This window comes from Corylus avellana, chromosome 6 (genome assembly GCF_965113065.1).
Source record: "Corylus avellana chromosome 6, dhCorAvel1.hap1.2, whole genome shotgun sequence".
NCBI lineage: Eukaryota > Viridiplantae > Streptophyta > Magnoliopsida > Fagales > Betulaceae > Corylus > Corylus avellana.
The window spans coordinates 30,143,962-30,158,316 of NC_142495.1; the positions used below are offsets into that span (position 1 = coordinate 30,143,962).

Here is a 14,355-nt window from a genome sequence, read left to right on the forward strand (position 1 = left end):
TTTTAATTATGTGTATATAAATTCTTCAGCTCTCTTCTCCCCTTACAAGTTGGCCGTTTTCAACAGTGAATTCTATTGAATGTTTATATATATGACTAGACTTATCTCGTCGTCAAATATGGCCGACCGGGATTGAATGGGTTACCAAGATGATAATTTATAGGCTAGATTAAAATATCTTCATATATATATATATATATATATGTGTGTGTATGAATTTAATATGTAATTATTGAATATTGATAGGTGAGTGGAGACGTCAAAAAATAAATAACATTGAGTCCGTGTATATAAAGTGAGACACCGTGACCATCAATGGCAAAGCACGATGATATGTTATGTTACTATCCTAATTAAATAATATTCCACGTGGCTTTAACACCCAATTCCCTTACTAAGCCGTCATCAAAATTGATATCTATAAAACATTAATAAACAATATCTCGATCTCGTCTCATCTGTGGGTCGACCCCTACACTAGGAAATAGTGACAAAACTGTACAAGACTACAAGAAGAGACAACCACCCTTCCAGTTGGTGTATCCTAAATTCTAAGGTATTGCAGGGTGATGGCCCACGGGCCACGGCTCTAAAAGGCCGTGAGTCACGTTGCCCTGCAGCCCTAGTACTGTACAGCAACGTAAACTTAATGCAACAACTTTTCACTTCTTTATAGGACGGCATGCATTAATTTCTCGGCACACTTAATTAGATTAATTATAAAACTGAAGCATTTATTAATTAGTTATTGATTATGAAATGTGAACATTTGAGTGAGTAGTAATCCTGCGACCGTGTCGCATTGCGGATTCTACGGCAGGCAGCAGAGACCGAGACCACAAAATCATGTGCTTTTTCTCCGTTGATTAATTCGCTTGGATCTTTCTTTTTTTTTTTTTTTTTTGTTGTCTTCTCGATTAATATATATCTTCCTCCACCACAAGTGGGAAACTGTTGCTAGCAAAAGGTCGAGCAGATAAATTAATGTTGTTTAATATCCGCAAGTTTGACTGACCAATATTGTCGTTTAAAGCACCGGCATTATTTGCTCAAACAAATCTATGTATATTGTTCTACCGACTGAAGTGTAGGGAGGCCTTAACTTTTTGAGTTATATATTGAATAATATAAAGAGTAATATGTTACACCTACAAGATTTAATATAGGAATAGAAAAAAAGAATAACATATATAGGTTTTAAGTTACTCTTGGTCAACATTAATTTGACGTGCTGAATATGATCATCACCCGATATATATATATATATTATCATATTATATTATATTATATGAATTATATATAGCTTAATTACAAGATGATTGCAGGCCGGGGATTATTTGACTACTAATTTCTTAATTTGTTTTGGTTTCATCGCAAAATAGTCTCCTAAACGTTATCTTCCCTAATAGAGAATAACTTTAATTCGGTCAAGGCAAAACCCTTGTTTTTTGCCCACTACTCACAAGCTAACACCTCAACTTAATACACAAACTCAAAATGAGAACAAAACACCATATTATTTCTCGCACATTAACTTGCCGCCCACTGCCACCCAAAAACGCGGCTCGTTTTCGCATTTGTCTCCGTCAGCCATGTAGGGGTGGAGTGCGGCCACCCCAACCACCCCTGGGGTGGCTCGCCGACCACCCCAGCCAGATCTAGGTGCCGCATAGGCGACCCCATATAGCTTGGGGTGGTTGCACCGGCCACCCTGTGGCTTGGGAGTGACTGCACTAAAACACTCTCGTGGCCTGGGCGCGCCCACCCTATAAGGCTTGGGGTGGCCGTGTCAACCACCCCGTGGCCTAAGGGCGACTGGCGCGGCCACTCCAATTGGGGTTGCTCGCCGGCCACTCCAATTCCTCTCCTTGTGGCTGTTCTTGTGGCCCAACTCTTTTTCTTGGGCTACTCTCATATATGATTTGATGTTTTGTTCCTACTTTAATTTTTTACATTTTTTCTTGAGTTGATGACATGTGATATGTTGATTGGTGGGCAACAAACCCATGATTTTTGCCAAGATCCAATAGCTCCCCAATACATAAGTGAGTTGGTGATATTCACTTGGCACAACGCATATAAAATACATAGAATATCTAGGTTTTTGAAGTACGATTGTCAGAGGAGCATCCTATGCCATGCCCATGGCCCCATGGGACTGTCTTCCTTGTTTAGGGTTCATCGAATAGTCTAGAATACCCTCTTCAAATAAAAAATAAAAAATAAATTGAAAATAAATATTCACTTTATTAAATTTAGATATTCACCTTTAAAAGAAATTAAATATCAAACTTTCTACATGTTTATCTATTTTAATTAAATATTATTTTTTATTAGTGTTAAATCATTATATAATAAGTTGAAATGGGTCTTTCACTTTGTAACTATGAGAAAGTAAATAAATAATCTTAAAAACTTATATATATATATATATAAAGTAAATAAATAATCTTAAAAACTTATATATATATATATATATATATATATATATATATATATTTTCTAGGGAGTATATTGTCAATAGTTAAAAATAAAATAAGGAATGGAGCTTGTTAAAATTGGTCTTTTGATGAATGTTGTTAAATTTGTAAAGAAAAGCTAAATATAGATGCTCTAAATTGGTCAATTCAATTTAGCAACAAACAAAAAAAACCTCTCCTCCCTTGAAACCTTTTCCCGCATTTGATACAAAAAAAAACAAAAAAAACCTCACTTATTAACATTTATGGTGTAGTATTATTAGGTATTACAACTTTTATCACAAGTTTTTTACGAACTTGCTCAGAAAAAGGAAAAAAAAAAAAAACTTTACAAACTTACGTGATACTCCGCAATGACGTTTATCGTGTTAGCTACTAAATAATTTAATTTATTACCTATCAAATTTATTGTTTAATTTGTTCACTCAAATTACCTCGTAAATTTGTAACAAAGACTGTAGTTATCTAAACATTTTTTGATGGTCCATAAAACTTTTTCTTTTAATGGTCCACATAGTAAAGCAAGAATTAATGCAATCATGGCGAGATATGATAAAGGGATGCATAGATTGTAATCATGGTCACTTTAACTTTGGTCTAATTAATGTAGCTCTTTCAGTAAAGTTTAATTGTAGGTAAAGTTTGTCAGTCTTTTTTTTTCTTTTTGCTTTCCTTACTATAACTCTAGCATTGTAACAAAATATTTCTCGTTTGCCACCCACAATAATTCCATTTTCTAGTCCACATGCTTACAACCATCAAGAAGAAAATTCCATTTCAATTGATATTTGATTTTAAATTGTTCAATATTACACATAGTTTTGTTCATTACTCCTAATCCCCCCACTGATTCGTCTCTGCATAGATCTCTTAAAGATGGATGAAATAAAGAAATTACATCAATGCAAATTAATGGGGTAGGCAAATTGAGATAGTCGGGATATTACAATTTTTATTATAGGTCTTTTATAAAATGATGTGACAATTCATAATTGATGAAATGCTTAAGAAAAAAATTTGACTCATTAATTTAATTAGTGAGTAACTGATTTGTCAACAATACTTAATTATTATTTTTAAATTAAAAATAGTTAAAATTTTGTTACACTAGCATTTTATCAGTTTCGAAACATGATAAATAATATAATCTAAATTAACAAGTAATGATCTGACAAATTTAAAAATTATAATTAAATTTTACAAATCTATATAATAAAATCCCTAGAAAAATTAAATTTTGATGGACCATGGACCATCCATCATCCTCCGATTTCATAACGCATGTGGATAGGAAGGTTGCCTTTCCAAAAAATTACCCGGCAAAAAAGTCTATCATAACCGCAACCACCAGCGCGCTTTTCTGGTACCGCAATTCACGCTCAAATTAGCACACAAGCCCTCCTCGAGCTTACTGAGGCTCAGCACAGTGTCAAGCTTCCATTGGCCTAAACCCAAAATTCAACATTCCCTACCCTTGTCTTGACTTTACCTTAGCCAATAATACGGATCCACGTCATAAGTTTCCTGAATCTAGAAACCACCCAATCCAACCTCGAAATCAGAAAAGATGCGCGTGGACCCGGTTCGCACTCGCGCACTCAATCACTCTCTTTTCGCCGGACCACCGAGTCGTGACTCGGCACCAACACCATCATATCACACAAACTCCGGAATGCCTTTTTTCGCCGATGGGGCCGCCCCAAAAGTCCAAGCCTCTAGCCTTTAAAGACGCCCTCGTTTTGGAACATCTCGTCAGCTTTGTTTTCCGCAATGGCCGAAGCCTTAGACTCCGCCACCGACCAGGCGGTTCCGGGCACGCCTGGTATAAAAGAAATAAGATCCGACACAGGCCCGGAAAAGCTCTCGGCTCATGGAGCGGGTGGAACCCCGAGCCCGTGCATAAGGAGGTTTGGTTCGCGAGCTGTAATCGATACCTCTCCGCCATTTGGGTCGGTCAAGGAGGCCGTGACCCGGTTTGGCGGGAGCGGGCCTTGGTTGCCGCTTTACAAGCTCGGAGAAAACTATGTAAGCAGTTCTTTCATTCTCGTTGGTTGTCTTGTGATTATACTTGTTACAAAAAAGTCGTTCGATTTGAACATTTTGTCACATTTTTGTTGACATTTTGACGTATCCGATCACATAGTCACCCGCTTTGACTCGTTTTCTCTGTTTGTTTTTTTGGGTCGTTGATTCATGCCTAGGTGTTGATCTTTACACACTTGTTCTGAATATTATCAAAGAGAAAATATTTGCAACAAGAGAATAATGACACTTACTTCATATCACTTAAAACAGTTAAATTAACCGGTGTGAAATTGATCTTCAACAAACTTTTTAGAGTTACTGTGAAAACTGTCACTGTCACTATACTTGATCTCAGCAAAAAGGATTAGAAATGTACGTTTATGGCTCTACCAATAAATTCTCAGATAATTATGTTGAATAGTGCCTTAAACCTAGGTTGACGGAATTTTCTCGTGTTCAAAATATATGTGAGATCTTTGAAAGTCATGAGAATTACTTGCATTTTGAAGGGAATTTGTTCCCTAATAGCCATGTTTCTATTTGTAATCTTAAAATGGCATGAGCATGTTGTGCCACTATGCTTGTTGCTGAACCTTAAGACAATGACAAACTTTAGATAGGATGTTTTCCACTACAAACTTTTAGATCCAAATGAGAGTACTGTGTAGATTTTCAATTTTTTTATTTTATTTTTCATTTTGTCTATTCTTTTTGATTGCCAAAGGAAGCTTGGTAATTTCTTCAAAGATACAATTTTCCAGTTCAAATTTTTTTCTTAAAAGTTTACTATTTTGTCATTATTATTTCTCAAATTATTTAAATAAAAATGTTAAATCACCATTTATTCAAAAATTTAAGAATAAATTTAATTATTTAATCTATATTCTAACACTCACCTTCACATGTGAACTCAAACTTTCTCTTAATAAGTAAGGCTGAACACGTGGATATACGGAGATAAGATTTGAACTCGGAACATTTGTTTTGATATTATGTTAAATCACTATTTATCTCAAAAGCTTAAATTGTTATGATAAGATGAATTTAATCATTAATCAATATTCTAATATGAAAAGTAAATATTATAATAGGAAAAGTAATTTTCTCACTGCAAATTATGCTTAATTCTGATGGCATATCATTTGCGGAAATGCATTTGAAACCCCCCACACCATTTCTTTCCCCTGCCTCTTGTTAGTTAGTTGGCTTGTGATTTACGATAGGATTGTCATAAGCAGAATGGCATTGAGGAGTTTGACATAAAAAAAGTGGAGGAACAGGCAGCAGAGTTGGAAAAGGATCTGATTGTGAAAGAACTGGAAACACTGGATGTCCTTGAAGAACTGGGAACAACAAAAAGGATCGTGGAAGAGTTAAAGCGGCAGCTGCAGAAAGAAGCATTGAAATGCTTGACGGGCCATGACTTCCACTCAAATGAGCAGATGTCAACTCCTGCTATTAAGGAAATGAACAAAGAAAATCATAGAAATATGTTCAACAACTACGAGCAAATGGTGGGATGTTCAAGCCCATGCCCCACTTCGTCTCCTGATTTGATCTTGATGGAGTTGAAGCAAGCAAAAGTTAACCTTGGCAAAACCATAGATGATCTTGGGGTGATTCAAAATTCTGTTGAATGTCTAAATAAGAAAATGATGAAAGAGAAAATTTTACTCGAGAAGACTCGTGAGAGGCTGACGTCAAAGTTTGCAGGGGTGTCATCTCTGGAGGAGGAGCTTAAACAAATAAGAGTAATGCCACAAATAGCAGACAACAAAGAAGCTTATTGTGCATTTGAAAATCCTCCAAATATTATCAGGGACTTTAAATCCATGGCTGGGCAGCATAGGAGAATGGCTGAAGCTGCAAGATCTGAAGTTTCACTAATGGTGTCCATGAATGAGCAGACAAAGGCCAGTATGAAGACTGCTGAAATGAGGTGGGTTGCAGCCAAAAAGATGGAGGAAGCAGCTAAGGCAGCAGAAGCTGTTGCGCTTGCTGAAATCAAGGCCCTTTCAAGCAATGAGAGACCGCCGGAGTACATACTGCCAGAGCCGGAGAAAATTACCTTTTCTTTTGAAGAGCGATCTCCTTTAATCTCCAAAGCTCAAAAAGTTGAGGGGCTGTCCAAGCTCCAAACTGATGAAAGTAGTATCTCTAAACTGGCCATTTTGAAGAAGTTGAAGGAAGCAACAGAAGAAGTTAAACACAGTAAACACGCCTTGGAGGAGGCTTTGAACAGAGTAGAAAGTGCAAATCGAAAGCAAACGGACGTTGAAGAGGCTTTCCGGAGATGGATTCCAGAGGAACAGAAGGGACAGGGTCTGTATACCACTATCAAGCGCAATGATTTTCACCCATTAGATCACTGTCAGGTTTCTCCACTAAATGACGTGAACAAGCCAACAACCATTTTACATGATGATTCAAAGCCTGTTTTAAGGTCAACGGTTTCAATGCGAGATATACTAAGCAGGAAGCAAGCTCTGTCTGATGACTATAATATAGCAGGGAATGAAATGGAAGGCCACATTGAAGGAGGAAAGGTGGCTCTGAGTCAAATGCTTCATGCACTGAGGGGGGACCTGGAATTTTCTTCAAAACCTGAGAAAGATGGAAATACTCATAAGCAGTTCATGGCACAGCGAAAGAAGTTTGGGCTCATCCATATATCCTTCCCTCTGACAAAGCCAAGTAAGAAAAAAATGCAAGCTTTGAACGCAATGTGACTTACAAATACCCTCTTTTTACTGACGTCTCCTTCATTGTTACTCCATATTGGTCATGTGTGGTGCTTTCTTAGCCTATAAATTGTGAGAAATTGTGCTTTTTTTTTCTTCTTTCTTTTGAAAAAAAAATATATATGTCCATTATTCGTAAAGATGCTTCGAAATTTGATGATCTTTGTTTGCAATGAGCGTCAAACTAAAGCTGGGGTGGTGGGGTGGATCATGTATTGAAATGATGGTGAAGCTTTCACTGTTTGATGCTTGATGTTGTGATGGTTGGTGAAACAGCAGTTTTCAGCAAACTGGAGACATGTATGTAGTAATGTAAACTTGATTTGGTTCTTAATGCTTTCCATTATTGGTTTCAGACTCACTTAACTGTGTATTCTTTGAACTTGGAGCAAACGAGGAACCATCAACCCTTGTAATTCTTATGTTCACTCAGCTTACCAATTTGTTCGAAACCTTTGCTTTTGTTGCAGATGTGGTCTGCACATAAAAGATTCTAGTGCATCAAAGAGCAACCTCTGTGATTCCAGATGGAATTGGACCCTCAAAATCCGGGAGGGGGAGCATGGATTGGGGCCCATAATAATTAAATTTTGGACAATTAATGTAAGAAATTATATATGAGACCTAAATGAACAATTCAAATTATTAACGGATAGAAATTTTCTCCAAACCGGTATAGAGAAAATATCATCCAACCCATATAAAATAGTGCCAAGTGTCTATAAACATTTAAAAGACACATTAAATTTTTAACCTCATTAATAGCAGTTTACTAATTTAAACTAAATTTAATGTGCCTTTTAAATATTTATAGACACTTGACATTATTCTACATGGATTGAAGGATATTTTTTTCATACCAGTTTGGAGAAAATTTTTGTCCATTATTAACGATTTAGATAACTAATTACGGTGAATCTAAATTCGGAGAAATTGCCCTTTTTCCAAAGAAGGCAAATCCACCAAAGAAAGTGACATCACTTAATTTCCTTGCAAATTTTCCTGGTCCAGCACAAACCCAAGTCGTCGCCATTTCGAGTCAATCCAAATGCTTGATCCCTAAAATACCCCAATACTCCATTTTGGTCGTCACAATCGAAACTCAAACTGTCAACTGTCAAAAAAATTTAAAAAATAAAAAACATAAAAAATAAATAGCTACCTGAGTTTTTAGAAGTGTGAATTTTGTTACTTAAATTTTACAAAGGCTCTGATTATTAATATATTTTGGAGTGTAATTTTTTTTTTTAATTTAAAAAAAATGTTTTGACTAAAATTTATTTTTGTATGTTTGAAAAGTGTTTTTTATATTTTTGATTATTCGTTAATGTTTTTTTGTTTTCATAACAGAACATAGAAAAGAGAGAACAAATGTTATTTAGTTAATGTTTTTTTATTTTCATATTCCTTGGTTGGTTTAAAACCAATATAAAAAAAATAATATTTAACAAAAGTAGAAAAAAGTATAAAGAGTTTAATGTTTGATAATTTTTTTTTTCAAATTGAATTTTTATTTGAGAAACTCATTATGAATTCTCTCACGTGCCTACCAGGCTATCGACGAAAAGCCAAACAAAGAGCTTTAACCCCAAACAATTGGATACTAACATTAGGGGTGGGTATCGGTCAAAATGGTCCGATTTTAGCTTTTATCGGTTATTAACTGATAATTTTCGGTTAAACGATTTCTTAACCGATTCCGAGCCGATAAGGATTTTAACTGGAATTATCGATTATAACAGTATACGGTTAAACGGTTCAGTTAATTGGTTATAAATCTCACATTCTTCATTTTTCTCTACTTCTATAACCTCCAAGCATCAAAAGGCAAAAACTCTTACCTGAATTAAATCTTCGATGCTAAAAGAGAGGTTTATGACTGTGAGAGCAGATGTTGCGAGAACTGGAAAGAGAATAAAAAAAAAAAAAATGGAAGAAACCCATTCTCCTGCAATAGTGAGAAGGAAAATTGGAAAAGAAAGAAAAAAAAATGAGGAAGAAACTAGAAAGAGTCTGAAAGTGAAAGAGCTGCGTGCTTGCGTGGGAGGAGGAGAAAAAAAAAAAAAGAAAAAAGAAAAGAAATATGGAGTGTGTGTGAGCGGGATTGTCGGCCAAGTGGGAAAGAAAAGAGAGAGAAAAGAAAAAAAAAAAAAAAAAAAAAACAGAAAGGAAAAAGAAAGAAAAAAATGGCCACCGTAGCAGCTCAAATCCAACTAGATTGACTTTGTTAATAGCCTTCCTTCATACCAGTTATTATCGGTTAAAATGGTTAACCGATAACAAATAGTTTATCGAACTAGACTGGATCGATAAGAATTTTAGTACAAAATTTTTAACCGATAAGAATATTGGTTAAACGGTTACGGTTAATATTGGTTCGATCGAAATCGGTAGACGATCAGTAATTGGTAACCGGTTAATTTGCACACTTCTAACCAAAATGGCAAGATAGCAACTATGGTTTGGTTAAGGTTACATGTGACAATTTTATAGTCGAAGATGTGGCCACGTATGCATATAGGAAAATAAGACCGTTAATTAATTTACCAATAAGGCTCGGTAACTATTTGATAAAATTGCAAATCACATAAAATGTTATTAACCCTAACCAAAATCCAAAAAGGTACTCAGTTCAACTCCAATTTAAGGGTTTTTTTTTTTTCTTCTTTGCCCATCAAGGGTGATTTAGTCATTAGAGCCAGCACCTTTACCGTACAAACACCGATTAATTAAGGAAAGGATGTCTGTTTAGTTTAGTGCTGTTTACCTTTGACACGTGCCCCGCACTTCGAAAATCAACTTTTACGTGTAAACACTTTATTGGCTCAGTTTGTCTTTGATACTGTAAAATCGATCATTGTGCGCAATTTGCAAAAAAAAAACTATGCGCAATTTGGGCTCCCGCGGGAAATTTTTTTTTTTTTTTTTTTTTTTTTTTTTTTCATTTTTACCCTCCCGACTACTCCCGCGCAGGAAATTGTTAGACCTCTAGTTAGCTTTTTGGTAATTTAGCATTATAATTTATAATTAAAGTTTTCTTTCAATTAGTTGGAAGATTTATTTTTAATTCAATTTATAAAATTAAAATTTATCATTAAAGCATATATATATATATATATATATATATATTCAGTTTCTGAAATTTCAATCATTTTATATTCAGATTTTTTTTTTTTTGGTCTTATTATTTATCACACATGAAAAATATAAGGTATTATTTATTATTAAGCAAAATCTTAAGATTTTTATTAAAAAAATTAGAAAAAATATTATTTCTCATTAATCCTGATCGTATCAAAATAAATGATGGTATTGGCACGATTAACTTTTGGCGTAAGTTAGCAAGACCCAGAAAAAGCAAAATCGAGGAATTAATTAAAGTGAGGTAGCCTTTTGAATAAAGCCCCAATTAGAAGAAAACGCACGGAGAAGCTAAAAAGTTGCAGGGCAGAGCTTGAAGTAAATGCTCTAATGGCGAATCCACCTAGGACCCGGAAGAGGGTCCTCGCAGTTCTCCGTGCCTCCGATGGAAGCGCCTATCAGAAATGGTAAATACCCATGTTCGCGTACATACTTATATACATTTACGTAGCATGCTATTTCGTTTTTTATTTCGTTTTCCTTTTGGTTTTTGTTACTCTGTTTTATTCTGAACGTTGCAGCAACAACTGTGGGGTTTCGATGGCGGTCGCTTTGGCTGATATGCACGAGTGTGAAACCAAGAAGGAGGTGGTGGTAAAGAGGTTCAGAGGTGTGTGTGGGAAGCAAAGCGTTGTGAAACAGAGCTTTGGGGACCAACCCAGATCGCCTTTTCGGATTTTCATGTGAGAATTCTTGTCTTTGATTACTTTATGGGGTTCCATTGTTTTTCTGTTCTCGTTATTCTTTTGTGAGTTCAATTGGACTTTAAGATTGATTTTTGTTGTGCTTTATGGATGTGCATAAATTCATGCATTTAATCATGTAGAGTGGGGAAAAAAAAAATCATGTAGAGTGGCATTTATGCGTATAGAAACTAGAAAGTGTTAAATCACTATTAGAAGAGATACATTTAATCATTTAATCAATACTTTAACACTTGTTCGAATCCCCAAGAGGTAGTTATATCGGATGGGACCACGCTTAATGAAGCGGAGGTCATTAGTTCAAATCTCCCTCCCTCTCCCTCTTGTGTAGACATGTAAATAAAAAAATAAAAAATAAAAAACATTTGTCCTCACATGTATAGTCAAACTTCTTTTTAGTAGGTGAGAAATATTTAAATGAAATTGGATGAATTGATGAGAATCAAGATTTGACCTCAGGATTTTTGGTAAAGGATCCTCTCCATTTCAAATCCCTTCAATTTTCTCCGGTTAGTGCATTTAGAAGGGTAGTGTTGTCTAAAAATTTTAACTCCAAAAAAATTTGGACAATTTTGCCCTTCTAAATGCACTAACCGGTGGAAATGGAGAGAATTTGAAATGAAGATGATCATTTTTCAGGACCTTTGGCTCTAATATCATGTTAAATTATCACTTGTTCCAAAAGGTTAAGCTGAAAGGAAGATATAAATTTAATAATTTAATCAATACTTTAATAGAAATGATGTATTTGCACGTTGAAGAACCCTAATGTAGATGTTTGTTAAAAGTTTTGATTATGTTTGGTTGCTGGGAAAATGGAAGATTAAGAAAAATAAAAATAATATTTGGAGTTTAAAGTTTTAAATGGAATTTATTTCCAGATGTGGAAGTGCAGCTCAACATAAAAGGTTTGGAGTTTCTTTGAAAGATATAGCGCATATTCATGTTTGGAGTTAATGAATAATTTCATATCTTTTTTTGGGTGGGTTTTCTAGGGAAAGCTTTGTGAAGACCTGCGAGACTAGAAATTCAATTAGCATTGATCAAGAGGGGTTTGACACTTGGAAAAACATGTCCAAGGAGGTAAAGGTCTTAGGGATTTCTGATTAACCCTACTTAATTATATATTTTAATGTGATTGTCATAGTTCCTTGACTTTTCTTCAGGAGAGGAAACCATACATCAGTGAAGCGGAAAGGGTCAACACTTCTTTCTTCAAAACTTTGCTTGAAGAAATAAAGACTATGCAAAAGGTAATTCAATAAATCCAGGTGTTGGTGTCATTAATTGATAGACTCCTATATCACCTATTCCCTGCTTGCTGGACGGAAATAATCTGTTGGAAAAATCATACAATCAGTTCAGATCAAGGCTTCAAAAATGTCATTTACAAGTCATATGCTCACATTTTATATACCTTAGGCCCTTGGTTCAGAACTTGAGAATTCATGGCCTTGGTAACTGTTGTTTTCATTCTTTATTAATTCTTCTGTTTTCTGTTGAGGCAAGTGATTTGTTCTTTGCATTGTTCTCTGGTACGCAGGTTTTAAAATTTCATCTGCAATGTTGCTTAGTTTATAATTCTGTCTGTTTCTAGTACTTTAGCAGGGGATTATGTTTCGTTTGTTCCATTTCATTCTAAATTTTCTTGATTACAATAACTAGAAGGCCATGCCACTATATATGATACTGTCTATGTATAGCTAAGAGACATTCTTTGGAAAACCTTGACCTGTCAAGCTTCCCTCCACAGAATTGTGTTATTTATAATGTCCTAACATTATTCCAATATATTGTTATCTGGTTTCGATTGTTAGAAGTTAGTAATTTCATAAAGGTAGCTTATTTTTTTTTATATCAAGCTTAATTCCTCCTATTTCTTATATCCTCAACTTGTCATTCCTTGTATCCTATTATCTTCAATAAGAAAAGCTGGCTTTCTTTCTTCCAAAGTCGAGGTTTTCTGGACTTGAATGATAAGAGATTGATTGTAGGTCGATGACGAGGCAGATTCAGTTACGGTTGGGAAGTTTGATCAGGTTTGTCTACTTTGGAGGCTCAGAGTGGGATGATTATCTTTATGACTTTTAGTTAGCTTACACTTTTGAGACAAGTCATGCTTTTAACATTGCTTTATAATAGTCTACACAAATTTTCCTATATTTATTATTTGGGGGCAATCACAGTTATATGAAGACTATGAAGACAGTGAAGACTACGAGAACTCTTATAGCTATGACAGTTCTCAGTGTGGAGAAACTGAGAGTTTAGACACTTATGGTGGTACCTCTCTCTCTCTGTCTCTGTACATGTGTTTTTGACTAGATTTTTCACTGGTGTGCAAGGATTGAGTCAGATGGCCTCTACCTCTATCTACTAATGGTGCTAACTTTTTTGTTCTGCAGGCACTACCGATTCCTGAAATTCATGAAATCAGAAATGGTGCAATCATGGATTGTTAAGAAATCTGGCTGAAGTTGAAGTTTTGCAAGTGAAGGCCCCCTTCCTTGTCAATTTTGGGTTGAAGGGGGCCAATCAATTTGGCAATGGCAGAAATCTAGATCCTTACAGGATTTGTGCCATTACCTATTTTCTCAAGGCAAGTCCATTTGGCTATTGTAGAGTGCGTTAGGGGTTTTTGATTGTAGCCAGTAGATATCTATTTTCCTTCATAGTGTTTGGAAGGTTTCGCATTTGCAGTTTTTTTTTTGGCTCTATTTGAGATAGAAAGAGCTTGGTACTTCAGTGGAAACGTTTTGTCATGTTTTTGTTTTGAAATGTTCCCTTCATATGCAATGCGATGCACCGAAGGTATTCTGTTGTGAGTTCATATTTTCTCTCTGGCTGAGAAGAAACCAATGTCATCATCAACAATTAATTATTATGTTTTGCAAACCGACTTTCTCTTCCTCCTTGGTCATATCACGCAGCTCATCCATTCAGATCTTCAGGCAACCAACCAACCAACTACCGACCATGATAAACAAGTTGATCAACGCACCCACACTAGCAAGCCTAAATTTAAGTGTAACCAACCTGGTATTAAAGAGACATATTTATATATAATTTCATATTGGGTTTGTGGGTGGTGTAAAAAATTGCAAGCTTTACCTGTCGGCATGTGATTGGAGTCAAGTCAACTTTTAACTATTTTTTAAAAACTCTCTAATCATATGTTGACACATGTCAATAATTTATAAAAGAGTTTGCAAGTCAAATGCTTTGAATACTATTTTGTTCTTCTTCTTAGGCAACATTCCATTT

The 14,355-nt window shown here is 35.2% G+C and overlaps 2 protein-coding genes across 6 annotated transcripts; both read left to right on the forward strand.

The window, feature by feature from the left end:
• Positions 1–4,171: 4,171 nt before the first annotated feature.
• LOC132187003 (WEB family protein (DUF827)) lies at positions 4,172–7,342 on the forward strand. The gene is made up of 2 exons (XM_059601150.2): positions 4,172–4,505; positions 5,744–7,342. Exons 1-2 carry the CDS (start codon positions 4,251–4,253, stop codon positions 7,232–7,234), a joined length of 1,746 nt encoding a protein of 581 aa, XP_059457133.2. The 5' UTR covers positions 4,172–4,250; the 3' UTR covers positions 7,235–7,342.
• Positions 7,343–10,644: 3,302 nt separating this feature from the next.
• LOC132187401 (HMG-box (high mobility group) DNA-binding family protein) lies at positions 10,645–13,921 on the forward strand. Of its 5 annotated transcripts, none has more exons than XM_059601698.2 (8): positions 10,646–10,794; positions 10,909–11,070; positions 11,973–11,999; positions 12,087–12,174; positions 12,258–12,344; positions 13,086–13,130; positions 13,278–13,371; positions 13,497–13,921. In XM_059601698.2, the coding sequence occupies exons 1-8, from the start codon at positions 10,718–10,720 to the stop codon at positions 13,511–13,513; spliced, it is 597 nt and encodes a 198-aa protein (XP_059457681.2). In that variant the 5' UTR covers positions 10,646–10,717; the 3' UTR covers positions 13,514–13,921. The 5 variants fall into 5 exon arrangements, 4 of the variants coding, with proteins under 4 accessions (XP_059457681.2, XP_059457683.2, XP_088373891.1 ...); XM_088517765.1 differs by having other exon boundaries at positions 10,647–10,794; positions 13,278–13,374; XR_009440830.2 differs by lacking the exon at positions 13,497–13,921 and having other exon boundaries at positions 10,645–10,794; positions 13,024–13,130; positions 13,278–13,331.
• Positions 13,922–14,355: the final 434 nt, after the last annotated feature.

Coding starts and splice junctions, on each gene's coding strand:
- LOC132187003 (XM_059601150.2), top strand. CDS start 4,251: ATGGCCGAAGCCTTAGACTCCGCCACCGACCAGGCGGTTCCGGGCACG. Junction 4,506..5,743: donor ACAAGCTCGGAGAAAACTAT/GTAAGCAGTTCT, acceptor TGTCATAAGCAG/AATGGCATTGAGGAGTTTGA.
- LOC132187401 (XM_088517765.1), top strand. CDS start 10,718: ATGGCGAATCCACCTAGGACCCGGAAGAGGGTCCTCGCAGTTCTCCGT. Junction 10,795..10,908: donor GGAAGCGCCTATCAGAAATG/GTAAATACCCAT, acceptor TGAACGTTGCAG/CAACAACTGTGGGGTTTCGA. Junction 11,071..11,972: donor TCGCCTTTTCGGATTTTCAT/GTGAGAATTCTT, acceptor ATTTATTTCCAG/ATGTGGAAGTGCAGCTCAAC.